A 26,130-nucleotide genomic window follows, 5' to 3' on the forward strand; every position below is an offset into this window, starting at 1 on the left:
TAGATTGTACGCCCCTTGAGAGTTAGGGACCTTAGATTGTATGCCCCTTGAGGGTTAGGGACCTTAGATTGTACGCCCCTTGAGGGTTAGGGACCTTAGATTGTACGCCCCTTGAGGGTTAGGGACCTTAGATTGTACGCTCCTTGAGGGTCAGGGACCTTAGATTGTACGCCCCTTGAGGGTCAGGGACCTTAGATTGTACGCCCCTTGAGGGTCAGGGACCTTAGATTGTACGCCCCTTGAGGGTCGGGGACCTTAGATTGTACTCCCCTTGAGGGTCGGGGACCTTAGATTGTACACCCCTTGAGGGTTAGGGACCTTAGATTGTACGCCCCTTGAGGGTTAGGGACCTTAGATTGTACTCCCCTTGAGGATTAGGGACCTTAGATTGTACGCCCCTTGAGGGTTAGGGACCTTAGATTGTACGCCCCTTGAGGGTTAGGGACCTTAGATTGTACGTCCCTTGAGGGTTAGGGACCTTAGATTGTACGCCCCTTGAGGGTTAGGGACCTTAGATTGTACGTCCCTTGAGGGTTAGGGACCTTAGATTGTACGCCCCTTGAGGGTTAGGGACCTTAGATTGTACCCCCTTGAGGATTAGGGACCTTAGATTGTACCCCCTTGAGGGTTAGGGACCTTAGATTGTACCCCCTTGAGGGTTGGGGACCTTAGATTGTACCCCCTTGAGGGTTAGGGACCTTAGATTGTACCCCCTTGAGGATTAGGGACTTTAGATTGTACGCCCCTTGAGGGTTAGGGACTGATGTGAATGTATAATATATATGTAAAGCGCTGCATAAATGGACGGCGCTATATAAGTACCTGAAATAAATAAATATGTCTGACATATGTATTGTCTATGAGTGCCAGCTCCATCTACTGGCTATAATGCAGTATTTTCATGAAATACTGCAATCAGGTAAATACTGTATTATGGCCACTAGGTGAAGCTGACAATCATACACAAATTAGACACATTATGGAGATGATTCATGACAGTTGTGTGAATGCTGAGGCATTTGCACAAACATTTTTTATTTAATAAATAGACCCCTAATGGTGAATACAATACCTATTTTTCTTATTTAAAAAAAAACAAACTTAAAAGGCACTTCAATACAGTAAACACTTACTAAGTAAAATGTAGTTAGATTTTCCTGCAGAGAAAAAAGAAAAAAAGTTCATCAGTTTCTTAACAAATCATATCAAATCAAAGAGAAATTTCTCTAAAAAATAAAAATAAATAAATAAAAAAAATTTAAAAAAAGAGAAATTTGTCCTTACAACAGCAGCCTACAAGATGTAGAGGATACTTTGAATAAGTATTCCAATGTATGTGAAATGCTGCATATAACTAAAGCACGATCAAGATTCTTTATAGTGAACTACCAGACACTTCAAATCTCAATTGAGTTGGCAAAGTAAAGGCAATGTGATTTTTTTTTACATATTTTATGTATTTATGATTACAACAAAGATCACAGTCCATGATATTTTCTTATTTGCACCTACAAATAAATTTTCAGGACAAGCTTTTGGTGTGTACCCAGTCTTTCTTAGGTCCAAGGACCTTAGAAGAAGTAGGTACACCCTAAACATTTGTCCAGAAAATGTAACTGTTGGTGCAAAAAAAACCAAAAAACTAAAGTATCATAGACAGAAGTCAACTTTTTAAATATTGGATTTTCATATTGACCTCATTTGGCCATCAGATAGAGAGAAAACAGGTGGGGCACACACCTAGTGCATTATCCAAGGTTTATTGTAGGAGTGAAAGAATAATAAAAACATACTCACAGACGAAGCATGTATCTAAAAAGCATAGAAAAATGACAATGGCCACAACGGCAGGCAAGGTGTTCTCACTGTCAGTGCGGTCAAATGGCTGACGTGTTTCGGGGACGAATCCCTTTCCTCAGAGCTGATGACCAACCTCTGATGCATGATGAATGGAAAGTAAGAGCCTTGCTGTTGATGTCTGGCATCAACAGCAAGGCTCTTACTTTCCATTCATCATACATCAGCATCAGAGGTTGGTCATCAGCCCTGAGGAAAGGGATTCGTCCCCGAAACGCGTCAGCCATTTGGCCGCACTGACAGTGAGAACACCTTGCCTGCCGTTGTCATTTTTCTATGCTTTTTAGATACATGCTTTGTTTGTGAGTATGTTTTTATTATTCTTTCACTCCTACAATAAACCTTGGATAATGCACTAGGTGTGTGCGCCACCTGTTTTCTCTCTATCCAGTGGCTGATTTCCCCGTCTGAGGAGGGCTGCACCCCTGAAGCATTTCCTTTGGTTGTCGCTGTCCTGGTACCCTTGGCTTCCATTTTGGCTGTGTATATCCTGAGGCGCTGGAGAGTACATACGATATCATTTTCCCCGTCTGAGGAGGGCTGCACCCCTGAAGCACTTCCTTTGGTTGTCGCTGTCCTGGTACCCTTGGCTTCCATTTTGGCTGTGTATATCCTGAGGCGTTGGAGAGTACATACGATATCATTTTCCCCGTCTGAGGAGGGCTGCACCCCTGAAGCACTTCCTTTGGTTGTCGCTGTCCTGGTACCCTTGGCTTCCATTTTGGCTGTGCATATCCTGAGGCGCTGGAGAGTACATACGATATCATTTGGCCATCAGGTAGAGGGGTGGGCAGGAATTCAGAATCAGTGATAAAGGATGGGTGTTCCTAGGAGGACTTCATTGGCATGAAGTATGCCATGGGTAATGCTCATGTGTGATGAAGGGCTGCTGTAACTGATGTTGCAACTGTTCAGTTACCTAAAAGGGGTGTTCAGATGGAGAGAAAGGAGCACCCGGTGTCCACAGTAATACCTCATTTGATTGAAAGGTTACAATCTTTTATTAACAATAACGGATATAGAAGTTGAGTCAGCGCATTTCAGGACAATTGACTCCCCCTTCTGCAGGGCTTTAGGTATGTGTTAATGGAGGTGGGTAGACTCCACAGACTTACCTGAGTTTCTTGTGAGAACAGATGTTGGTATTGACCGGTGCGGTGACCCCTAAAAGGGTTGTGTCCCTGACAGCAAGTTTGGGGAGAAAGTAGTTGGATAACGCTGGTCATCATTCATCCAGGAAGCGATAGAGTTGCCATTGGGGAAAAGGCTACTTCCATTGGTCTAACTAAGGTCTGGTAACATGACCTAACAATTATGCTGGCACAAGCTAGGGCAGGAAAATACAAGCCAGGTGGCAAACCAAGGACTGACCTATGCAGTCTTTATAAAGGTGTCACTTGTGCAATCACGTCATGAATTTTCATGCTGCATTTATCACCAAATTCAGCAACAGCAACAGAATCTTCAGGATTTGTCAGATCGTTAAGTCCAGAACACTATACCTTACCAGCCTTCAAAAGCCCCAGTGAAGGAAGACTTGAGAATCAAAATGTGTTGGCTTCTATGAACTAACGACTCCTAATAAAATCATCTGGATGGCATTTTTTTCCCTACACTCTACTTTCAGCTATGGTGTCATGCATTCTCATGTTGGATTCATCATTGAATTCTGCGAATGTCCAAACAGAGGTACTGTATGTTGCCTCTGCTTGGCCAAAAGACAATACTTGTAAATCTCCGGAAGCAACAAACCCAAGAGTTTTTATCTAGTAACAGGCAAACTCCTTGTCTACAGATAACATATTTTTTTTCCTCTTTTCAGAATTACAAACATTATTTACTTACTGTAAATGCTGAGATGATATATTTCTGTATAAAGTTTTTTATTGAGCAGATGTATATCGGCTGAGTATTTTCCTCTGTCTTCTATGCATAGATTGAAGATAATCAGTGAGCCATTACTACGGCTCTGCAATCTCCCTTGATACCTGGATTCTAGGACGTGCACAGATCCATTTGAAAATGTTGTAGCGATATGCTTAGCATTGTCCTTCATCCAGAAAACGTCTTTCACTTGGACAAGTAGATGTTCAGGCAGTGGTAGAGTCACCTCCTGCTCCTCAGAGGATGAAACATGGACTGGCTTCATATTTGCTGTTTCAGGAATCACACCTAGTTAACAATGGAAACCATCTTTATGTATGGGTAGGTGGGTATAGGTGAAACATAAATTTTCAGCTTATTAGAGGAAGAGGAACAGTCTGTAAGATATGAGATCTGACCAGCATCATATAGATCTAGGGTGAGTAGAAGTTCATGGCAGAGGACATGCCCTGCTGAGGAAACTAACACTAGTGATGGGGTCCTTCAAGCCCTTTCTTTGTTGACTTACACTACTGGGGACAACATTTAAAGTTGTGACATTGGTGAGTTCCCAGTCTGGCTGACAACTGATGAGGTTAACAATTAATAACTATTCCATTTAGCATAGTTAGCATAGAGTATTACAGTGCAAGATTCCTCACCACCTCTTTGGGTTGCAAGATTCCTCACCACCTTATTGGGTTGCAAGATTCTTCACCACCTTATTGGGTTGCAAGATTCTTCACCACCTTATTGGGTTGCAAGATTCCTCACCACCTTATTGGGTTGCTAATGAAGCAATGAATGGCAGAAGAATGAGAATTCTTAACCAATCTGGCCCATGCCACTATAACTGGAAGCCTAAAGTCCCTTTGACTTTCTTTCTTAACTTCTTCATTAAAAACATATCTGCTGTTAACCCATAGGGCAAAGAGGACCCACTAACGATTTGCTAACTACTAAAACCAATGGCTACTACTCCATAGTTTTACTACTATACCTCTTTGCAGCCTTTGATACTGTTGACCACCCACTCCTTTTCAATAAACTCCATTGCCTTGGTCTCGGAGAGTCAGCTCTTTCTTTGTTCTCCTCCTACCTATCACAGCACTCCTTCAGTGTTACCTATAACTCTGTCTCCTGCTCCCTGTTCTTGGACCCCTTTTCTTCTTTATCTACACCTCCTCTCTTGGTCATCTGATAACCTACCACAGCTTCCAATACCATCTCTACGCGGATGACACCAAAATCTATTTCCCTACTTCTCACCTCACTCCTTCGGTCTTCTCTAACATTACTTACTTACTAACTGACAAATCAGCATGGATCTCGCACCACCACTTCCTTAAACCCCCCGCCAACCCCCCCCCCCCCCCCCCGCTCGTGCCCACTTCCATGACTTTTCTATCAATAATGCAATTGTCAGTGCCTCCTCTCAAGCCAGGGTACTAGGAGTAATCCTGAACTCTGATCTGTCCTTTCGGCCCCAAATCCTAACCTCCGTAACATCTCTAAAATTTGCCCCTTTTTAACTAATGAAACCACCAAGCTACTCATTCACTCCCTTGTTTTCTCTCACCATGACTGTTGCAACTCCTTCTCATAGGCCTACCTCTCTGTAGGTTATCCCCCCTTCAGTCTAGCATGAATGCTGCTACCAAACTCATCTACCTTACCAACCACTCAGTGTCCGCCACCCCTCTCTGCCAATCCCTCCACTGGCTTCCTATTGCCCAGCAAATTAAATTCAAAATGCTAACAACAGCATACAAAGCCATCCACAACTCTGCCCCCAACTACATCAGCAATCTTGTCTCCAAATATTGCCCAAACAGTTCTTTCTGCTCCTCTTATGATCTCCTGCTCTCAAGCTCCCTGGTAGCCTCCTCCAATGCTTGTGTCCAGGACTTCGTTAGAGCCTCTCCCATCCTCTGGAACTCTCTACCTCAATCTGTCCAGCTATCCCCTACTCTGGCTGCCTTTAAGCGATCACTGAAAACTCCTCTCTTCAGGGAAGCCTATTGCCTTCTGAATAGACATTTATCACTTCCATCAGCTCATCCCTCACAGTTATAACCTTTTGTACCACTTGCCCCTCCCTATTAGATTGTATGCTCTTATGAGCAGGGCCCTCTTAGGCCTCTTGTTTTTTATTTTATTGTAACTGTATTTTCTCCCTTTATATTGTAAAGTGTTGAGCAAACTGTTGGCGCCATATACATCCTGTATAATAATAATAATAATATATAATAATAATGTTCATATTAATGGTCCCTTCCCCAGCAGCACATTCTACATTTTCCATTGGCCATTTTCCATTGGTTCAGTCACCTGATACATCCAGGTATGGAAGAGCATCTGACTCACTCCCCCATTGGTGCTTGGCCCTGCACTGTCACATGGGGGGGGGTATTCCTCCGCCCTATGGAAGCTCCAATTGAAATGCTTACAGAATACTTTCTTTATAGTATAAGCTGTTTGTTTGTCTTCCATGGGCAGAAATATTACCCTTACACATCCCTTACTCAACATGAAAACTATATCTGATGCTGGGTCCTTTTAAAAGCTAGTCATTGTTATTGTTCTGTCCCACCTATATGTATTTTTCTCTGTTGTATTGAACTGTATCAGGTTTCTATTTATTTGATGTATAATCACATCTAATAGTGGTTTAGGGCCACTACAATGTGTTTTGGTATTGTCACCTCCTGTTAGTGCTAGTTAGTTCAGCCCAAGAGAGACCCTTTCTTTTATATTCTCTCAGTCAATGTTGAACAGGGCTTAGCAAAGTTAATGGGGGGGGGGGGATTTACTAAAACTGGAGCACTCAGAATCTGGATAACCTGTGCATGGTGGCTTCAAACTTCAGTTAGGCTTTGACAATAAAACCTGGAAGCAGTTCAGTGATTGGTTTCTACTCAGAGCTACACCAGATATTGCACTTTCTGGGTTTAGTAAATCAACCCTCAATGCCTTCTTACACCTTAACCCCCCTGGAGGCATTCCTGAGTGTATCAAAACCCCATATCACTTAGTACATATTTGTGTCAAAAAACTCATTAAAAGTCCCTTGTGGTGCAAAATAAAGACCTCCAAATCAAATTCTTAGCCTTCCACCTTTCACCCGTGCACACCAACATCAAATGCACTCACCAGATTAAGGTGAATGTAGAGCCTTTGGGATTTTAATAGGGAATCCCACGCCCTCTTTCCATCCACTCAAAATTAGCCTCCCAAAGATAAGATCCTCTTTCAGGTCCTCACCGTGATCTCCTCGCTTCCTCCACCGTGTTCTCAGAGAAAAAAACTTACATAGTGTAATATTGCCAAGATCATTCTGATCCTATATTGAACAAACTCCAGGCCACTCACATTTCAATGAATAATAAAAGCACATTTATTGGGCCCAAGACAGCCAGATGATCACAGCCAGCAAATCCTCCAGGGTTCCCACATCAATGCAGCCAGATGAGGCAGAGACTTCACCAATATTCAACCTGAATCCCACAAAATGGCCGCTGGAACGCACCGCTCGGCGTGCGCTCCACTCACCGGAAGTGACGTCAGACGTACAGCAAATGGACCGGAAATGCGTCAACGCATTTCGCCCCTCCCATCGGGCGTTCTCAAGACGTCCATTTCCTGCATCACAAGCCTTAAATACCTCACAGATGACCCGCCCCTCCACTCTAATTTGCTCAGCTCTCCTCTCAAGGATTACTAAACACCGCCCATCCTCCCATTGGCGTTGACGCATTTCCGGTCCATTTGCTGTACGTCTGACGTCACTTCCGGTGAGTGGAGCGCACGCCGAGCGGTGCGTTCCAGCGGCCATTTTGTGGGATTCAGGTTGAATATTGGTGAAGTCTCTGCCTCATCTGGCTGCATTGATGTGGGAACCCTGGAGGATTTGCTGGCTGTGATCATCTGGCTGTCTTGGGCCCAATAAATGTGCTTTTATTATTCATTGAAATGTGAGTGGCCTGGAGTTTGTTCAATATAGGATCAGAATGATCTTGGCAATATTACACTATGTAAGTTTTTTTCTCTGAGAACACGGTGGAGGAAGCGAGGAGATCACGGTGAGGACCTGAAAGAGGATCTTATCTTTGGGAGGCTAATTTTGAGTGGATGGAAAGAGGGCGTGGGATTCCCTATTAAAATCCCAAAGGCTCTACATTCACCTTAATCTGGTGAGTGCATTTGATGTTGGTGTGCACGGGTGAAAGGTGGAAGGCTAAGAATTTGATTTGGAGGTCTTTATTTTGCACCACAAGGGACTTTTAATGAGTTTTTTGACACAAATATGTACTAAGTGATATGGGGTTTTGATATTTTGTTATTTAATAATATCTATTTTGCGCTGTTTATTTTTCACATTTCACTTGTTTGTGTATTCACAATTTTTGCACAGCAGCAATTTAGAAGAGTGATTTATTTGATCTTGATTGGCGCAGGAATATATTTTTTCTTTTAATTTTATTCCCGAGTGTAGCTCGGGGTAAAGTTTCAGTACCACAAGCGGTAACTCCAAGCTACACTCGGGCTTACCATGCGGCGTTGCTCCGCGATCCCTCGATCACTTACCTTGTCCTGCGCTCCCGCGATGTCCCAACCGCAGGGCCCCTGTAATGTCCTCCGGCAGATGCCGGCATCTGTCATCTGGGTTCCGTCCCCTGCGAGCGTCGGGACGTACGGGGGACGGAACTGGCGGTAAATTTGAAAATGATAAAAAGCGACATTCACTACATACACTAAAATCACATAGTATAACATTCCTGTGTCAAACCATTTCACATACATTTTGTCCCGAGTGCTTTGTCCTGCGCCCTGCCTGCATTTTTACCGCCCTTTCTGCCTGGAGACTGAGAAACGTCCATGGCGTCCAAAAAGCGTCCCTTTAGGTCAAAAGCGGTTTTAGACCGGCTAGAGAACAGCGATAGTAAATCAGAACCACTTGCAGAATTGAGTGATAATGATTGGTGGGGGAAATTCCTCATCAGACACTGAAAACGATTTTGCGACTGAGCTCAGTGATGTGCGAACTTGGCGCTATATTTCACATTTCAGTGTTTTTGGTTTGATTATATTATTGAATTAAATTTATTATTATTATATTATTATTTTTTTATTAAAATATAATTTATGATTTCGTGTTTCAAATTTTATTATCCCCGGGATGTTTACTAGACTCTTGTTCGGACAGATTTCAGTGATTTATTCCTAAAAATTACAGGCCTACAATTAAAAAAAAAACATATTTCCATGCAAAAAAAGGTACCGCTTTGAGCACAGAAATATGGACATAATCAGACCGCTAGGCAGGTTAAAAGGCAGAACAATATCGTCTGTACTGCACTTCTGAGATGTAAAATTGCATTGGATTCAACGTGTGTGTCTTATTGAAGAGCTAAGCTGCCTGTGGATAGTGCCACGTCAGCAGGTGGCCACATTGGCTGGACAGAATGGGTCTAAGGAGCATAAAACCCATTTGAAACAAATAAAAGAATGAAGCTAGTGAAGTTTGTATAAGATCTGGAAGATCCAGTAGGAGTAGGCTTATTACTTTTTTTCCCCTGATTTATAAATGCAAAAATTGTGAAAAGCTGACAACTTTTTATTTCCTCTCTTTTATTTTTGCTTTTTACTTCCTCCATCAGCCCATCCCCCACAGTTATTGCCTTTTGTATCACTCAACCCTTCCTCTTAGATTGTAAGCTCTAATGAGCCGGTCCGCCTGATTCCTTTTGTACCAAATGGTATTGTAACTGCAATGTCTGCCTTCATTTTGTAAACCGCTGCGCAAAGTGTTGGCGCCAGGGGAAGACTGACCATTTGGAAACCCAGGCGCTGCCCGAGGGCCCGGGGTCAGTAGGGGGCCCCTTGAGATACTCCTGGTACCTTTTTCATAGGCTTTTTCAGTTTGGGCAAGGACACAGGGGCCCCATGATCCCCTATTGCCCGGGGGCCCCATGAGTTGTCAGTCCGCCCCTGGATGGCGCTCTATAAATGCTGTATAATAATAATAACTTACCAGAAATGGTGACATTATATTTCTGTGAGCAACTTTTTCCATTGTACATATGTACATTTGCTATGTAGGTTCCTTGGTCTTTCATAGTTAATTCCTTTATGGTTAAAGAACCGTCTGCACGAGATTTCAGTCTCTTTTTATAATCCTTTTGAGGTTGGATGTAACTGCCTGGCTTTGTTTTGGCAAGGAGATCCCTTCTGGGTGAGAACCAGTACGAGATTTTGAATTGTACTCCATCCGTGCCAAGCGATAATGTGATCTCTTCCTCCTCTTTTCCAGCAACATCTTTTATGTTTCCGCAGGGTGATTCTTCTAACAAACACAGTTAAAAATGGTTTAGCCACATAAACCTAAGTCCATTTTGCAAGCAGTTTAGTGTCATTATCACTTTTTTCCTTCCCACTATATGAAAGGGTATTAGGAGTGCCAAGCAACAGTGGGATCTCCATTCCAAGCACTTGGTAGACTGAATTCCAATCACAAAAAATTCAATTTTTCAAATGTCAACCCCAACAATGAACGCCACCTATTTGGTCCCTATTGGTTACCATTGAAAGAATTTGCTAAATCGCTCTAATAAGTCACCTGTTGCTCCTTCAAGAAGTCTTATTACTTGATAACATCCTGCGCTCTACATCTACTGCACTCTTATCAGTTACTTTGTTTCCAACTATTTCTGAGGACTACAGAACATATTCCCCTCTTCTCTTTTCTATAGCATAAGAGGATATGTTCTGTAGTCCTATCTTATTATTATTATACAGTATTTATAAAGCGCCGATAGTTCGCTCAGCGCTGTACATTACAAAGGGGGACAGAACATGTGACAGAACAATACCAATACAATGCAAAACATGAGGGGATCGAGGGCCCTGCTCTTTTGAGCTTACAATCTAGGAGGGAGGGGATGGTGGTACAGGAGGAGATAGCTGTGGGAGATGGGGTGGGAGGAAGAGTGGAGGAGGTCGGTTGGTTAGCAGGGGGTGGGGTAGGCTTCCCTGAAGAGATGGGTTTTCAGGGTGCACCTAAAGGAGAGGAGAGTAGGTGATAATCTGATGGGTTGGGGCAGGGAGTTCCAGAGGATGGGTGACACCCTGGAGAAGTCCTGGAGGCGGGCATGGGAGGAGGAGACCAGGGAACTAGAGAGTCTTTTCTTAAGGTAACAAAGCTGTTTCTTCATAGATATAGTTATAACGGCCCCAGACAACCACAACTGGGTATCTCCGTCAAGAAGCTCCTTCTCAGGTTCTGGAACACGAGACCAGTGAATCTGGATATTGTGACCCCAAGATCCAGAAGACACCAGATTTGAAGTAAACCAGAGGTAGACTACTTTATGTGAACACAGATACAAGATATATACACTTAGGGGACAATCCCCCCTCCCTGCATAATGACACAGGGCGGGGAAATCTACAATCAGTAACAAGAGACACACAGGTATTCAAACTTCACACCAGCAGACAGTCCCATCAGGAGGGAGGGCTGCTGGAGACACCCCCCCCCCCCCACACTAAGCTAATACATATACTGTACATCCCATAATAGTTTGCTCCCAAGCAAGACAAACAATAGACCAATGGGATGCAGCCACACAAAACCAAACAATCAAGAACCCCCACCCCACCTATCTCCTAGATATGTCTACACAATATTAGGACAGATCACCCTGTAACCCTAAAAGGCACAGGGTGACTTACACATAAAAGGGATATGGGGAGCTGAGACAGGGGTCTCCCCACCTCTCCAAAGTGAGCAGCGTTCCATGGGCCCCTCCACCCAAAGTGACTCCCATCACAATAGTACATTATGTTGACCGGATTTTCAAAAGAGAATTTGGGGACACTTTACCGACCACACTCACTAATATTGGGTGGTGACAGTTGGTGGAGCACAGGGCAAAGCAGCATGTGAAGCATGCCACACTAAATGTCCGGTGTGGCCAAATTGTGCTGACAGTGGGAGGGGCTTAAAGGGGTATGGTTTAATAACAGCCTACTTTGCTCTAGGTCAAGAGTGAAGGCTCAGGTGCTCACTTCAGGTCAAGATCACAAACAAGGGCAAATAATTAATTCCAACAAAGCTTGCACAAGCCCAGAGGGGAGGGACTGAGAAGACCATGTAATATTGGCATGTGACATCATCGATAGCCCTAAACACAGCTGGAATCAGACACACCCCTCCCTCCTCCAGGCCAACCACAGAACTATTGCTAAAATGGATTACACTTCTGCAACCTAGGCAGGGGATGCAATAATTAAAGCCAGAAAGAAATTCGGGCCATTTTTTCTCAGGGACAGCCCCCTAAAAATCGAGGACTGTCCCCAGAAACTGGGAACATCTGTTCATACTATAGTACACTGAGTGAGTGTGGTCACCCTAATGTAGGAATGGAGTTACTAGTAAGATCAGGTAAAAGTAAAGGGAAAAAAAATCTCTGAAACAAATATATCCACCACATGTAAGGACTGGTAAGTTGCAATATATAACATTTTTGATTTTGGGTTTTGGCATTGGTACCACCTAGACAGGATCTTATACTTACATGCTTGTGGCCTGAAGGGGACATATAATGTGTGTGTAAGTCAGTATTTTGTTGCAGTCCAGGTCTTCTGGGGCAGACTGACAACTCATGGGGCCCCCGGGCAATAGGGGATCTTGGGGCCCCTGTGTCTTTGCACAAACTCAAAAAAGCCTATGAAAAAAGGTACCAGGGGCATTTCATGGGGCCCCCTACTGACCCCGGGTGACCTAAGTAGATGACTAGGGCCATTTCTTATATTACTGAAATATATGAACTGGATTGGCATAGGTAAAAGTGGCTTGAAGAGGAGATTACCAACCAGCCTAGGACCTTGGAGGAAAGGCTTTCATGTGAAGACAGTTATGAGTTGGGCCAGCACCTAGTAGTGTGTTAGCAGGAGTAGATCACTGGACCGACCTGGAACAGTGCTTACTGTTTCTATTGTACTTTTTCTATTCAGCCTAGGACCTTGTTTGATCATAACTTAGCTCTCTCTCTAGCAGGGGATCGTGAGATGTCTCCTCAACTGCCACTACGGATGGTGGGATCAAACACAAAGTGACCTAAGTAGATGACTAGGGCCAAAGTAGGTGGTTGAGGGCCAGGTGAAATAGATCAATACCAGGGGCGGACTGACAACTCATGGGGCCCCCGGGCAATAGGGGATCATGGGGCCCCTGTGTCCTTGCCCAAACTCAAAAAAGCCTATGAAAAAGGTACCAGGGGAATATCATGGGGCCCCCTACTGACCCCGGGCCCTCAATAGGAGATTATGGGGCCCCTGTGTCCTTGCCCAAACTCAAAAAAGCCTATGAAAAAGGTACCAGGGACATCTCATGGGGCCCCCTACTGACCCCGGGCCCTCGGGCAGTGCCCGAGTTTCCAAATGGTCAGTCCGCCCCTGGTCCAGGTCTTCTGGGGCAACATCAAGCTCTATTTTCTGTTTAGCCTTAAAAATTAGGGGCATGAGGAGGGGGTTTGCAGAACAGAAGTTGATAAATGGTTGAAACATTGTGTTTGAGTTCGCCATAATGTTCTTGGGTTGAAATCCATTTTAACAACTGCCGTGTCTATAAATTGTCTTGCAATGTAAAATGTTACTGGCAGGCATGGCTGCACATAAAAAAAAGTCTGCATTTGAACTTTGTGCCATGAGAATACACAAGACCAAAAGAAGGCTTCTAGGCAATCAGTTCCACAGGACAAATTTTTTATAAGGTACTCTTATAGCCTATATAGCAAGAAAACGCTGGCACAACAGTGATGATGCAGCAAAAAGACATAGAATCCTGACTTCTTTATGGGATTTATGGGGATGCCGACTTCATTTTCCACCTGCCCACACTGCCAAAAGCACCAAAACCTGGTCCAATGACCGTGGGATTACTGTGCTTGATTGGCCAGCAAACTCGCCTGACCTGAACCCCATAGAGAATCTATGGGGCATTGCCAAGAGAAAGAGAGACATGAGACCGAACAATGCAGAAGAGCTGAAGGCCGCTATTGAAGCATCCTGGTCTTCCATAACACCCCAGCAGTGCCACAGGCTGATAGCTTCCATGCCACGCCGCATTGAGGCAGTAATTGCTGCAAAAGGGGCCCAAACCAAGTACTGAGTACATATGCAGCTTCTACTTTTCAGAGGTCCGATATTGTTCTATGTACAATCCGTGTTTTATTGATTGCATGGAATATTCTCATTTTCTGAGATTGTGGATTTGGGGTTTTCATGAGCTGTAAGCCATAATCATCACAATGATGACAAATCACGGCTTGAACTATCTTGCTTTGCATGTAATGAGTCTCATATATTAGTTTCACCTTTTAAGTTGCTGCACTGAAATAAATGAACTTTTGCACCATATTCTCATTTTTCGAGTTTCACCTGTATGTCACATTTACCAGCCCCTTCTTTCCTGAGTGAACACAATGAGTAATCGGTACCGATCACTCACTGTGTTCATTCATAACTGAAACATAGTAAACTGCGTTTTTGATTTTTATTTTTTTTTGGTGGGGGGGCCCTCTCAGGTTGGCTGTATGGGGCATGCAAATAAAAATGGCCACCCGCCCAAGTCTACAACTGGCTTATGAAGCAAGGACACATAAACAGGCATCACATAGTGAATAAGGGGAAGAGAACAATGTTCTTGGACAACTTGCCAGCCAGCTTGCTAACAACCGAATTAACCTGTCTAACAGTATGCGTTTATAACAGGGATTTAGTTAGCACACATTTGCAAATACATACGTAAGCCACAGAGCCACGACACGGCACCCTGATAATCTGTGGTCCTAACTCTACAATTTGTGAGTCCCCATAGTAGAGGCACATGCATTTAATGGATAGATCAAGGGCAGGTGAACCTGAGGGAGCCCACCCCTTTTAAAGGCAAAGGAGTGCACTGGACCCCAGCATGTAGCCCAATGGCAACCAGGGTCCTAGTGCACCCACCTACCAAAACTCCAACATGCAAATAAAAATGGCCACCCGCCCAAGTCTACAACTGGCTTATGAAGCATACTGTTAGACAGGTTAATTCGGTTGTTAGCAAGTTGTCCAAGAACATTGTTCTCTCCCCTTTATTCACTGGCTGTATGGGGCCCCCGTAGTTTCTGCTCACCATACTAAATTGCTCTTTATAGTACAGTATACCAACCCTAAGAAGCAGTGACCAGATCAGGATGCCCCACAAAAGTTTTACACGTGAGTTGTGCCAATGGCGTACTCTAAAATAGCCATTTCTAAATGTACTTACCAGACATATTAACATGAAACGTATGTTTGCAGTCTGATTTATTCAGTTGCTTTATGACCACAATGTAGGTTCCTTCATCTTCCACATTGAAATTATTTATAGTTAAGGAAGCATTGGAAGAGATGTTGAATTTCCCCCCATTTCCGTTATATTGTATATCGGCACTTCCATTCAGATATCGTATTGTTGCAATTTCAGTAACATCATCTCTGATCCAAAGAATGACCGATAGCTCTTCTGTTTCGCCTACCAGTGGATAAAGTACCACAGGTTTTCCCTCTGTTGCAGACAGGTACATCTTCTCCCCACAGAAAGCATTGGCTTATATATAAAAAAAATATAAAGATGTCATTATAAATACATTATAATAATATAGATTATAATAGAGAGATTCTCCATCCTGCGACAGCATGTACACGAAGGACCGGGATGCTGGTGGCATCATTCACCAAATATGGCCACATGAATTCTGAGAGCTTTTGAACACGCACATTCGAGAGACCCTTTGTCAGGGATGCGGGTGTGACCAGAGATGTGTGGACTGACACAGGGAAACGCAGGCTTCAGATATGGTATAAATAAGACAATTTATTAAAGACTAACAATACAAATATAAACGCAGTGCACCAAACCCTAAGCTAACACAAATACCGTATTTTTCGCCGTATAAGACGCACTTTTTCTTCCCCAAAACTGGGGGGGAAAAGTTGGTGCGTCTTATACGACGAATAGAGAGAGAATCCGTGAGGCGCGGCCACAGCCGTAGGAAAGGCCGCAGCTTTGGCCTATCTCTGGAGCGGTCGGCCATCTTAGTACACCCGGCGGTGCGCGCTGACGTCATCACCCCCTCTGCTCGTGGATCAGCCCTGAAGACCGGAACGGCGCGGGAACACGGCGAGAGGAACGCGCAGAGCAAAGGTAAGTGAATTGACACAATATGGGGGATGAATTACTATATGGGGGATGAATTACTATATGGGGGATGAATTACTATGGGGGATGAATTACTATATGGGGGATGAATTACTATATGGGGGATGAATTACTATATGGGGGATGAATTACTATGGGGGATGAATTACTATATGGGGGATGAATTACTATATGGGGGATGAATTACTATGGGGGATGAATTACTATAGGGGGGATGAATTACTATATGGGGGATGAATTACTATGGGGGATGAATTACTATAGGGGGGATGAATTACTATATGGGGGATGAATTACTATGGGGGATGAATTACTATATGGGGGATGAATTACTATATGGGGGATGAATTACTATATGGGGGATTAATTACTATAGGGGGGATGAATTACTATATGGGGGATTAATTACTATGGGGGATGAATTACTATATGGGGGATGAATTACTATGGGGGATGAATTACTATATGGGGGATGAATTACTATATGGGGGATGAATTACTATGGGGGATGAATTACTATATGGGGGATGAATTACTATGGGGGATGAATTACTATGGGGGATGAATTACTATATGGGGGATGAATTACTATTGGGGGATTAATTACTATGGGGGATGAATTACTATGGGGGATGAATTACTATATGGGGGATGAATTACTATATGGAGGATGAATTACTATATGTATTGGGTTCAGAATCTTTTTTTTCTAGATTTTCCTCCTTTAAAATTGGGTGCGTCTTATATTCCGGCGCGTCTTATATGGCGAAAAATACGGTACATACAACAAGGTGAAACAAACCCAAACCTAAACTGATACAGATACACAGGTACATACACATGTAGAGCACAACGTAGTCAGGCAGGCCGGGTCGATAACTATCGGGCTGGTAGGTACAGGAGGAGCAGGCGGAGAGAATGGTCAGGGTCACAAGCCAGGGATCAAACAGGAGAAGTCAGCAGAGGTCAGGATCAGGCAGGGTCGGCAACAAGTCAGGCAGAAACAGGAACAGGAATGCAGGTTACAAGATACAGGGGCCCATGGAAAAACACACACCAAGGCACAGACTGCAGGTCTGGCCATCCCTTAAATACACCACCTGCAATCAGCCCCAGGTGATGGCTAATTGCCGAAGTGAACCTCTGGTTGTTGAGAGCACCCGCTGGCCATCCCTGGTACTGCAGCCCACAAGGCAAGTGAGTCCCACCACTATTGGCAAGTCCATTCCTGACACCCTTGAGTGTTGTTGAGCGCTCATCCAAAACAAATGGCCTGCCTCAAAGTGATACTAAAGACACACACTGTTTAATTTACGTTCTCCCTTCTCTTTCTGTATATGGATGATGTCTCTGTAATTACTTTAATTAAAAAAATTGATTATAATTGATGTATAACTGTCACATGACCAGGGGCGAACTGACAATGACTCATGGGGCCCTCGGGCAATAGGGGATCATGGGGCCCCTGTTTCCTTGCCCAATCTCAAAAAAGCCTATGAAAAAGGTACCATGGGCATATCATGGGGGCCCCCTACTGACCCCCCAGGCAATAGGGGATCACGGGGCCCCTGTGTCCTTGCCTAAACTCAAAAAAGCCTATGAAAAAGGTACCAAGGGCATCTCATGGGGGCCCCCTACTGACCCCCCGGGCAATAGGGGATCATGGGGCCCCTGTGTCCTTGCCTAAACTCAAAAAAGCCTATGAAAAAGGTACCAGGGGCATCTCATGGGGCCCTCTACTGACCCCGGGCCCTCGGGCAGTGCCCGAGTTTCCAAATGGTCAGTCCGCCCCTGCACATGACCCAGCTCCTTCCCAGCCTGTCCGCATGAAAATAGTGTCAGGAGGAGCTTCTAGTCCTCTGCTGCTGGTCACGTTAAAAAAAAAAAACAAAAAAAACACGGCGAGTAAAAATAAATAAATAAATAATCACGATAAACTGTTTTAAATTGGCATACAAGTATATATTTGAAATAAAATCTTTATTATTTTGTGGAAATAACATGGTGTGAGCGGATTCCTGCCAATATAGCAGGGAGGTGAAGCCTCCATCAGTCCACATGTAATATCCCACCCCCCATTGTGTTTAGCTGGTTAGTGGGCATGGAGGAGGAGGAAGGGAGTGGTCTGTCATTTGCCACTGTGTATACACCCACATGTTTGACTCTATACAGTGGCGTCTCTAGGCAGGTGGGCGCCGCCCACACCGGGTGACACCCGGAGCGCGGCCCACACCGGGTGACACCCACCGCATGGGGTGATGCCGGACCTGTTCCACAAAAAGGTAAGTTGTAAAGCAAGCCGACGAACCCCGCAGGATGGATCCGATCGTCGGCTTTCTTTACAACTTACCTTTTCATAGAGTGGGTCCGGTGTCACCCCGTATAGGTTGCATGCTGATGATCCCCGCAGGATGGATGGGATCTCCAGACTGGGGAGCATAATGAATCGGACTCTGATCCATTATGCTCAATCCGCAGATCCGATTCATCCTGCGGGGATCGTTGGCTTGCTTTACAACTTACCTTTTCGTGCAGCGGGTCTGGAGTCACCCCGTATAAGTTGCATGCCGATGATCCCCGAAGGATGGATCGGATCTGCGGATTGAGCATAATGGATCGGAGTCCGATTCATTATGCTCCCCAATCCGGAGATTCCATCCATCCTGCGGGGATCGTCGGCTTTCTTTACAACTTACCTTTTCGTGGAGCGGGTCCGGTGTCACCCCGTATAGGTTGCATGCCGATGATCCCCGCAGGATGGATCGGATCTCCGGATTGGGGAGCATAATGGATCGGACTCCGATCCTCTATGCTCAATCCGCAGATCCGAATCATCCTGCGGGGATCGTCAGCATGCAACCTATACGGGGTGACACCGGACCCGCTCCACGAAAAGGTAAGTTGTAAAGAAAGCCGACGATCCCCGCAGGATGATTCGGATCTGCGGATTGAGCATAGAGGATCGGAGTCCGATCCATTATGCTCCCCAGTCCGCAGATCCCATCCATCCTACGGGGATCGTCAGCTATCTTTACAACTTACCTTTTCGTGGAGCGGGTCCGGTGTCACCCCGTATAGGTTGCATGCCGACAACCCCCGCAGGATGGATGGGATCTGCGGATTGGGGAGCATAATGGATCGGACTCCGATCCTTTATGCTCAATCCGCAGATCCGATCCATTCGTCGATGATTGTCAGAGGGGGTGTCACCAAGTGTTACCGCACTGGGTGACACCAACCCTAGGGACGCCTCTGACTCTATAGTCACATGGGCTGCTCAGATATGATAGGGAAGAAATGCTCAGCCTAGAAACTCACTGAAAACTGAGCATGTGCAGAGTTGCCACCACAGCTGCAAAACCCCTAGCTGAATTTGGGGACATGAACAGAATTGGGAAAATGAGAGCAACAAGATCAACCAGGTTTTTTTGCAGAATACAGAATACGAATCTCATAGTGACTGAGTGAACATGAACAGCCTGTAATACAGCATTTAGGGATAGTTTTTGATGATGTGGGTTTAGTGGCACTTTAATGTAAAGCTCCTCAACACACAAAAAACAGGTGCATAAAGGCACTCAAAATTGTGAAAAAGGACATTATACAAATTCACTCAACAAGTAAATCAACCAGTCAGCTTTTACTCCATTGACAAAGGAATTTCTCCATTATAGACTTACCTTTTGTAATTAGCAGGAAGACAAAGCATGTTAAAGTTGAACAATCTGTTTTTTGGGTGGATCTGGGAAACAGGAAGGGAAACAAAAAGTACAAAAGTGCATTAAGTTCATGTTATTCTCCTAACAGAATCATGTTGAAGTAGAGAATGGTAGGAAATACACTATATTGTCAAATGTATTTGGCCGCCTGCCTTCCCGCGCACATGAACTTTAACCGTTTCAATACCGGGCAATTTTACCCCCTCCTGCCCAGGCCATTTTTCAGGTTTCAGCGCTCTCACACTTTGAATGACAATTGCGCGGTCATACAACACTGTACCCAAACTAAAATTTTATCATTTTCTTCACACAACTTGAGCTTTCTTTTGGTGGTATTTAATCACCGCTGGGGTTTTTATTTTTTGCTAAATTAACAAAAAAAGACCAAAAATTTTGAAAAAAAAAACACATTTTTCTTTGTTTCTGTTATAAAAGTTTACAAATAAATAATTGTTCTTCATAAATTTAGGCCGAGATGTATTCTGCTACATGTCTTTGGTGAAAATAACCCAAATTAGGATGTATTTTTTAGTTTGTAGGAAAGTTATAGAGTTCACAAACTATGGTATAGATCTGAATATTGATCAATCCTGAAGTACTGACAGCCAATCTAATTTCTTGAGGTCCAAGAATGTCAGAATAGTACAGATATCCCCCAAATGTCAGGACAGGACAGATATCCCCCAAATGTCAGAACAGTACAGATATCCCCCAAATGTCAGGACAGTACAGATATCCCCAAATGTCAGAATAGTACAGATATCCCCCAAATGTCAGGACAGTACAGATATCCCCCAAATGTCAGGACAGGACAGATATCCCCCAAATGTCAGAACGGTACAGATATCCCCCAAATGTCAGGACAGGACAGATATCCCCCAAATGTCAGAACGGTACAGATATCCCCCAAATGTCAGGACAGGACAGATATCCCCCAAATGTCAGAACGGTACAGATATCCCCCAAATGTCAGGACAGTACAGATATCCCCCAAATGTCAGGACGGTACAGATATCCCCAAATGTCAGAACAGTACAGATATCCCCCAAATGTCAGGACAGTACAGATATCCCCCAAATGTCAGGACAGTACAGATATCCCCCAAATGACCCCTTTTTGCAGAGTAGACAGTCCGACGTACTTCATAAGAGGCATGGCAAGTTTTTTGAAGTTGTATTTTTATGTCATAATTTTTCGGAAAATTAAAAAATTAAAAAAATTATTTTCACTATTTTTTTTTTACATACTGTCACCAGTGCAGTACAGCGTCATCATATAACTGGCATGGCGGTTAACAGGGACACTGACTGGTGACAGTATGAAAAAAATATATATATATTTTTTTTTTTAATTTTTTTTTATTTTTTATTATATTTAATTTTTTATCACATTTTTTTTTTTTTTTTTAAGATTTTTTTTCATATTTTACTATGACCAAAGTAGTACAATGTTACCATAGTAACACTGTACTACTTTGGGGAAGTGATCAGTATTTTTTTTTTTTTTTTACACAATTTGCTTATAGCAAAGAATTACTTTGCTATAAGCAAGCATTTACCTGAATGAAATCGATTCATTCAGCTTTTTTTTTTTTTTTTTTTTTTGTGCTTAGCTGTGATTTGGTCACAGCTAATCACATGACATGTGCATGTGACCTGCTGTGACCATTCACAGCTAGGCACTAGTATACAATGGATGGCATCATGAATGAAGCCATCCATTGTATACAACTGTCATGTGACCTGCTGTGATTGGTCACAGCAGGTCACATGGTACCAGCAGCGGGAGCCGGTACTCAGATCTGTCATCGGCCGTGTCCGAGGTGCACGGCCCGTGACAGATCCCGCTGCTGCGCCGCTCTGCATTACCGCAAACGGCGCATGTGCGGGAGCACGCCAAATGGCGTGCACCCGGAATGAAGAGGCACATCTGAAGCCGCCAAACGCCCATTGGCCGGGTGGCTAATGGTTAATGGCCCCCCAGTCTTAGTCCGTAGGGTTCAGTATTGGGTTGGCCCCGCCCGTTGCAGCTATAACAGCTTCAACTCTTCTGGGAAGGCCGTCCACAAGGTTTAGGAGGGTGTCTATGGGAAGGTTGGACCAGGGGCGGACTGACAACTCATGGGGCCCCCGGGCAATAGGGGATCATGGGGCCCCTGTGTCCTCACCCACACTCAAACCACACCCAAAAAAGCCTATGAAAGGTACCAGGGGCATCTCATGGGGCCCCCTACTGACTCCGGGCCCTCAATAGGGGATCATGGGGCCCCTGTGTCCTTGCCCAAACTCAAAAAAGCCTATGAAAAAGGTACCAGGGGCATCTCAAGGGGCCGTGCCCGAGTTCCCAAATGGTCAGTCCGCCCCTGGGTTGGACCGTTCTTCCAGAAGCACATTTGTCAGGTCAGGCACTGATGTCGGGGGAGGAGGCCTGGCTCGCAGTCTCCACTCTAATTCATCCCAAAGGTGTTCTATGGGGTTGAGGTCAGGACTCTGTGCAGGCCAGTCAAGTTCCTCCACCCCAAACTGGCTCCTCCATGTCTTTATGGACTTTGCTTGTTTGTCATGTTGGAACAGGAAGGGGCCATCCCCAAACTTTTCCCACAATGTTTGGAGTGTGAAATTGTCCAAAATGTCTTGGTATGCTGATGCCTTAAAAATTCCCTTCACTGGAACTAGGGGGCCAAGTCCAACCCCTGAAAAACAACACCACACCATAATCCCCCTCCACCAAACTTTACACTTGGCACAATGCCGTCAGCAAAGTACTGTTCTCCTGGCAACTGCCAAACCCAGACACATCCATCGGATTTCCAGACAGAGAAGCGTGATTGGTCACTCCACAGAGCACATCTCCACTGCTCTAAAGTCCAGTGGCGGTGTGCTTTACACCACGCTTTGCATTGCACTTGGTGATGGAAGGCTTGGAAGCAGCTGCTCGGCCATGGAAACCCATTCCATGAAGCTCTCTACGCACTGTTGTTGGGCTCATCTGAAGGCCACACCAAGTTTGGAGGTCTTTAGCTATTGACTCTGCAGGCAGTTGGTGACTTCTGCGCACTGTGCGCTTCAGCATGCGCTGACCCCGCCCTGTCATGTGACGTGGCCTACCACTTGGTGGCTGAGTTGCTGTTGTTCCCAGTTGCTTCCACTTTGTTATAATCCCACTAACAGTTGAGCGTGGAATATTTAGTAGCCAGGAAATGTCACGGATGGACTTATTGCACAGGTGACCACCTATCACGGGACCACGCTTGGAGTCACTGAGCTCCTGAGAGCGACCCATTCTTTCACCAATGATACTATAACATAGAAGCGCTGCCTAATTATGCATGATAATCCTCACATGTATAGATCACTATCCAAAACCAATTAAAATATAATAGCTGAGTTGCCGTTGTTCCCATTTGCTTCCACTTTGTTATAATGCTACTAACAGCTGAGCCAGGGCCGTAGATATTTTTTTTCCTGGGGGTGTTCAGCCTTGGGCACTTAACCACTTCCCGCCCGGCCCATGTACCGTATTTTTCGCTCCATAAGACGCACCCAGGTTTTAGAGGAGAAAAACAAGAAAAAAAATATTCTGAACCAATGGACTTCAGACACAGTACAGGGGATGACCAGAGACTGCAGACACGGTACAGGAGATGACCAGAGACTGCGGACAGTACAGGAGATGACCAGAGACTGCGGACACGGTACAGGAGATGACCAGAGACTGCGGACACAGTACAGGGATGACCAGAGACTGCGGACATAGTACAGGAGATGACCAGAGACTGCAGACACAGTACAGGAGATGACCAGAGACTACAGACACGGTACAGGAGATGACCAGAGACTGCGGACAGTACAGGAGATGACCAGAGACTGCAGACACGGTACAGGAGATGACCAGAGACTGCGGACACAGTACAGGAGATGACCAGAGACTACGGACACAGTACAGGAGATGACCAGAGACTACAGACACGGTACAGGAGATGACCAGAGACTGCGGACACAGTACAGGAGATGACCAGAGACTGCGGACAAAGTACAGGAGATGACCAGAGACTGCGGACACAGTACAGGAGATGACCAGAGACTGCGGACACAGTACAGGGGATGACCAGAGACTGAGGACACAGTACAGGGGATGACCAGAGACTGCGGACACAATAGAGGGGATGACCAGAGACTGCGGACACAGTACAGGAGATGACCAGAGACTGAGGACACAGTACAGGGGATGACCAGAGACTGCGGACACAGTACAGGAGATGACCAGAGACTGCGGACACAGTACAGGAGATGACCAGAGACTGCGGATACAGTACAGGGGATGACCAGAGACTGCGGACACAGTACAGGGGATGACCAGAGACTGCGGACACAATACAGGGGATGACCAGAGACTGCGGACACAGTACAGGAGATGACCAGAGACTGCGGACACAATACAGGAGATGACCAGAGACTGCGGACACAATACAGGAGATGACCAGAGACTGCGGACACAGTGCAGGAGATGACCAGAGACTGCGGACAGTACAGGAGATGACCAGAGACTGCGGACACAGTACAGGAGATGACCAGAGACTGCAGACATAGTACAGGAGATGACCAGAGACTGCGGACACAGTACAGGAGATGACCAGAGACTGCGGACACAGTACAGGAGATGACCAGAGACTGCGGACACAGTACAGGAGATGACCAGAGACTGCGGACACAGTACAGGAGATGACCAGAGACTGCAGACACAGTACAGGGGATGACCAGAGACTGCGGACATGGAATACCGGCCGCTATACATTCGCTCCATAAGACGCACTGACATTTCCCCCCCTTTTTTTGGGGGAAAAAAGTGCGTCTTATGGAGCGAAAAATACGGTATATAAACGGACGGACAGGAGCAGTGCAGGGGTGGGTTGCCATTCATGAACGGCACCCGCCATTTTAGCCTGTGCGCGCTCCATGGGAGCGTGCGGCACCGCGATCCAGTGCCCGCTGTGTCCTCCAGACAAAGCGGAACACTGGTCGCTGTACGGGACCTCTGTGTGTGGTCCCGATCATGTGATCACTGATTGGCCAATCAGTGATCACATGAAGAGTAGTAAGCAAGATGTCACTTCTGACATCATTGCTTACTACGTGTGAAATCTGTGAATGATCACAGAGGTCACATGGTACAGGGCTATTCACAACAGCCTTGTACCATGTGACAAGCTGTGACCAATCACAGCTCTCACAGTATTTCTCAATGGCTGCAAGAATGCCCTGCCTATTCCCTGTGTACACAGTAACATTGTTAGGAATGGACTCGCCAATAGTGGTGGGACTCACCTGCTTTGTGGGCTGCAGTACCAGGGCTGGCCAGCGGGTGCTCTCAACAACCAGAGGCTCACTCCGGCAATTAGCCACCACCTGGGGCTGATTGCAGGTGGTGTATTTAAGGGATGGCCAGACCTGCAGTCAGTGCCTTGTTGTACTGTTTGCTTGGCCCTGGTTTGCTGATCCTGTTACTTCTGTCCTGACTCTGCCTATACTGACCTCGGCTAGTCCTGACCACTCTCCCACCTGCTCCTGGTACTCCATTTGCCCGTTTGCTACCGACCCGACCTGCCTGACTACTCTTGTATTATCTGTTTGGTGGTTTGGTTCAGTTTGTTTGCACTGTGTTTATGTTTAGTTTTGCACTGCGTTTGTATTGTTAGTCTCAATAAATTATATTATTTACTATATCTGAAGCCTGCGTTTCCCTGTGTCAGTCCACACACCTCTGGTCACACCCGCATCCCTGACAAACATATACTCAATAAATGTGCTTTAATCGCTGCACTACAAGTGAGACTCTAACAGACATAAAAAAAAACGTCAGCACCTTGATCTGTAAAATATGAAGCATTCCTGCAGGCAGTCTACTATGCAGAAGAACTGGATTACCAGTGACTGCTGAGCAACCAGAATCTGTCGTACAACACAGCATACATAATGCAGGGGTCAGGAGTATGCCATATACTGCCTAACATATGCAATCGCCTTTAGGAAGAACTCTACCGGTGGCAGCGAACAAATATGAAACTGGATAGCTGAAGACCTCTCATCATCACACCGATTCACAGGAACCTTTGTCTTTTATCAACACATACAAAATTGGGGGGACAGATAGTGAGGTTATCCGCCCACCTCAGTCAGTTAGAGGAAGATAAAATAAAATACAAGGCTTCCTGTGAATGGATGAATTTTGCGCTGGGAATGGGGTGGAAAGTCCCCATCCTGCTGCCAGAACACATGATGCTCCATACAGTTTACACAGTGCTCCCAGCAGGACTCTCTGTTAGAGATGCAAATAGTAAACATGGAGTTAGGCTTCAATGTCTGAATTTTAAAAAGGTCAGGTTCTTTACATAGGGGCTGAGCCCCAATTTTGCTGCCCCCCTGGCTACCCACCTAAAGTCTA

At 45.2% G+C, this 26,130-nt stretch overlaps 1 protein-coding gene across 2 annotated transcripts in view; it reads right to left on the reverse strand.

The window, feature by feature from the left end:
- The window catches only part of LOC149439169 (uncharacterized), a 74,465-nt gene that overhangs the window by 46,053 nt on the left and 2,282 nt on the right, over positions 1–26,130 (reverse strand). The window contains exons 2-6 of one of the 2 annotated variants that reach the window (XM_089659353.1): positions 19,651–19,712; positions 15,038–15,358; positions 9,755–10,066; positions 3,703–4,029; positions 1,134–1,157 (exon numbers count right to left, since the gene is read on the reverse strand). In XM_089659353.1, the coding sequence (XP_089515479.1) occupies positions 1,134–1,157; positions 3,703–4,029; positions 9,755–10,066; positions 15,038–15,358; positions 19,651–19,712 (1,046 nt within the window). The remainder of the gene's footprint in view (positions 1–1,133; positions 1,158–3,702; positions 4,030–9,754; positions 10,067–15,037; positions 15,359–19,650; positions 19,713–26,130) is intronic. The other variant, XM_089659354.1, reaches the window with a different exon arrangement.

This window comes from Staurois parvus, unplaced genomic scaffold (genome assembly GCF_062004578.1).
Source record: "Staurois parvus isolate SC_StPar_1 unplaced genomic scaffold, SC_StPar_1.0 ptg001150l, whole genome shotgun sequence".
NCBI classification, from domain to species: Eukaryota; Metazoa; Chordata; class Amphibia; order Anura; family Ranidae; genus Staurois; species Staurois parvus.